Source organism: Crocuta crocuta, unplaced genomic scaffold, assembly GCF_008692635.1.
Source record: "Crocuta crocuta isolate KB4526 unplaced genomic scaffold, BGI_CrCroc_1.0 scaffold50, whole genome shotgun sequence".
In the NCBI taxonomy this organism is placed as follows: domain Eukaryota; kingdom Metazoa; phylum Chordata; class Mammalia; order Carnivora; family Hyaenidae; genus Crocuta; species Crocuta crocuta.
The window spans coordinates 7,462,150-7,464,512 of NW_027527428.1; the positions used below are offsets into that span (position 1 = coordinate 7,462,150).

The 2,363-nt window shown below is 66.0% G+C and overlaps 1 protein-coding gene across 1 annotated transcript in view; it reads right to left on the reverse strand.

Annotated features, from left to right (window-relative positions):
• PYCR1 (pyrroline-5-carboxylate reductase 1) overlaps positions 1–2,279 on the reverse strand; it is a 3,962-nt gene extending 1,683 nt beyond the window's left edge. Inside the window, exons 1-6 of the mRNA XM_077756979.1 lie at positions 2,136–2,279; positions 1,839–1,909; positions 1,016–1,195; positions 591–812; positions 315–407; positions 3–166 (exon numbers count right to left, since the gene is read on the reverse strand). Coding sequence (XP_077613105.1) covers positions 3–166; positions 315–407; positions 591–812; positions 1,016–1,195; positions 1,839–1,909; positions 2,136–2,202 — 797 coding nt within the window. The 5' untranslated portion in view covers positions 2,203–2,279. The remainder of the gene's footprint in view (positions 1–2; positions 167–314; positions 408–590; positions 813–1,015; positions 1,196–1,838; positions 1,910–2,135) is intronic.
• Positions 2,280–2,363: the final 84 nt, after the last annotated feature.

Sequence of the window (2,363 nt, forward strand, 5' to 3'; positions counted from 1 at the left end):
ACTGTGTGCGGGGGCAGGAGGCCTCCACGGCATCAATGAGGAGCGAGCGGAACCCCCCACTCTCCAGCACGTGCAAGGCGTGGATGGTGGCGCCCCCGGGAGAGCAGACGTTGTCCTTGAGCTGGCCGGGGTGCTTTTCCGAGTCCAGGAGCATCTTGGAGGCTCCCTACAGCCAGAGAGACAGCTGGCTGCTGCAGGGGCACCCCCGCCCCGGCCCGGCCCCCGCGCACCGACTCTCCGCCCACCCGCCCCGGCGCGACGGCATCAGGCCTGGCAAGGAGTGGCGCCAGCAAAGGATCAAGAGAAACACTGACCAGCAGAGCCTGGGCCCCGAGGCGGATGGCCAGGCGCCGCGGGAGCCCCATCTTCACGCCCCCATCGGCCAGGGCCTCCAGGGCTGTGAATGCCTGCGGGGAGAAGGCGCCTGAGTCACCGCCCTAGGCCTTTCCCCCTCCTCCTCCTCCTCCAGGCAATGGCGGGCCCCGCAGCTCTGTCCACAGCAGCCAGAGCAGGGAGGAGGATGGAGGATGTGCCTGAGGTCCTGGGCACTGCCCGCCGCCACCAGCTGCCCCCCCGTCCCCAGGCCTCACATAGGCTGGGCCGCTGCCACTGAGCCCCGTGACCGCATCAATCAGGTCCTCCTCCACTTCCGTGCAGAAGCCCACGCTGCTCATGAGCTGCTCCAGGAGCCGCCCGTCCTCCACCAGCGCGTGGGTGCCCGTGGCGTACACGGTGGCCCCCTCCCGCACCACCACAGGTGTGTTGGTCATGCAGCGGATGACCTTGGGGGCTGGCTGGAACGCTGTCAGCTTCTGGAGGAGAAACCGGCTGTGGGTCCATCATGCCCCTTGCCCAGCAGGACGTGCCGGGCACGAAGGTGAACGCACTCAGCAACTGACCGTTCCCCCCGTTCCCCGACCTCTCGCCTGTGGGCTGGGCCACTGCCCAGAGCTCCTGACAGCATACATTGCCACCCACTCTTCAGATCCCACTGGCCCGGACTCACAGCGCCCACCTTCTCGATGGAGCTGATGGTGACCCCTGCTGCACAGGACACCACAATGTGGCGATCTTCAATGTCGGGACCAATCTCGTCCAGGATAAAGGGGATGATGTGTGGCTTCACGGCCAGGAAGAGCACATCGCTGTGCCGCACCGTCTCCTTGTTGTGAGGTGTCAGGTTCACGCCCATCTTCTGCAGGGAGCGCCAACATGGGCTCAGCCTGGGCCCGGGACTGGCCGGTCCCCCCAGCACCCTCCCCGAGCCGAGAGCCCCACGTGGAGCTCAGCACAGGGGCGGCTGAGAGTGTGGACGGCCAGCGGGCAGGGCTCAGGGCGAGGAGTGGGAGAGACGCTCTGCTCTGGAATATGTCCCTTTTGCCAACAGAAGAGGGGTGCTGCATCCATGCTACAGCCCTGATCCACCCTGCCTTGGGCCGCCGTCCCCAGGCGTCAGGATGGGAAGTGTCCAGCCCGGAGCATGCCGCGCCCTTGGATCTGGAGCCCTAGTTCAGCTGTGGTGAGCCAACTGTATTCAGTCCCCAGATGTGTGTGACCTGGTCCCCACACTGTGACCCCCACAGCCCCTATGGAGGCTCTTTGAAGAACCCCATTCAAGACCAGCACACCCTCCCCACTAGCTACACACGTGCCTGTCACTGGGGTCCCAAGAGCTAAGAGGAGTGATCAGCAGGCCAGGAGGTGGGGGTCTGTGAGATGCTCCACCCAGGGGCCTCTACCCCTGGCCCTTAGGGTCAAGGCTATCACACACTCCCCCCAGACACACTGACTAGCCTCTTCAGGGACTGCCTTCCTGTCCCCCTGCCCCCTGCACCTACCCTGAGGGCAGAAACCGTGGTCAGGTCCATGTCTGGGGAGCTGGCCATTATCTTGTGGGCAGCCAGGATCCCTGTGGGTAACAGATTCCTGCCTCAGGGCCTGGCCTGGCCTCCCTCCCTCCCATTCCCAGGAAGGAAAATGGGAATCCCAGCACTCAGAGTAAAACAGCCACCCTTGGGTCACCCCAGACATCCCAAGGCTGCCACTTCGCACAGGACTCAAGCCCCTGCCTTCACCCGCCCCCGCATAAGGGGCCGGCCCTTTCCCAGCCCACGCCCTGGGGCTGCAGAGCCTACCTGCTGCTGTGAAGCCCTTGGCCAAGGCGAAGGCCAGCTGGCCCGCCCCGATAAAGCCCACGCTCATGTTGGACGGAGGCCCCGCCCACAGCCCTCGCAGCTGGCACCGGCTCTGCAGGGGCAACTGCGGGCGAGACGGGGCAAGAGCCAGAGCAAGAACTTGGGTGTGCAGCGGCAGGCCTGGCCCCCGGCCCTGCCCCCATCTCCCCCCCCGCCCCCCATCCCCGC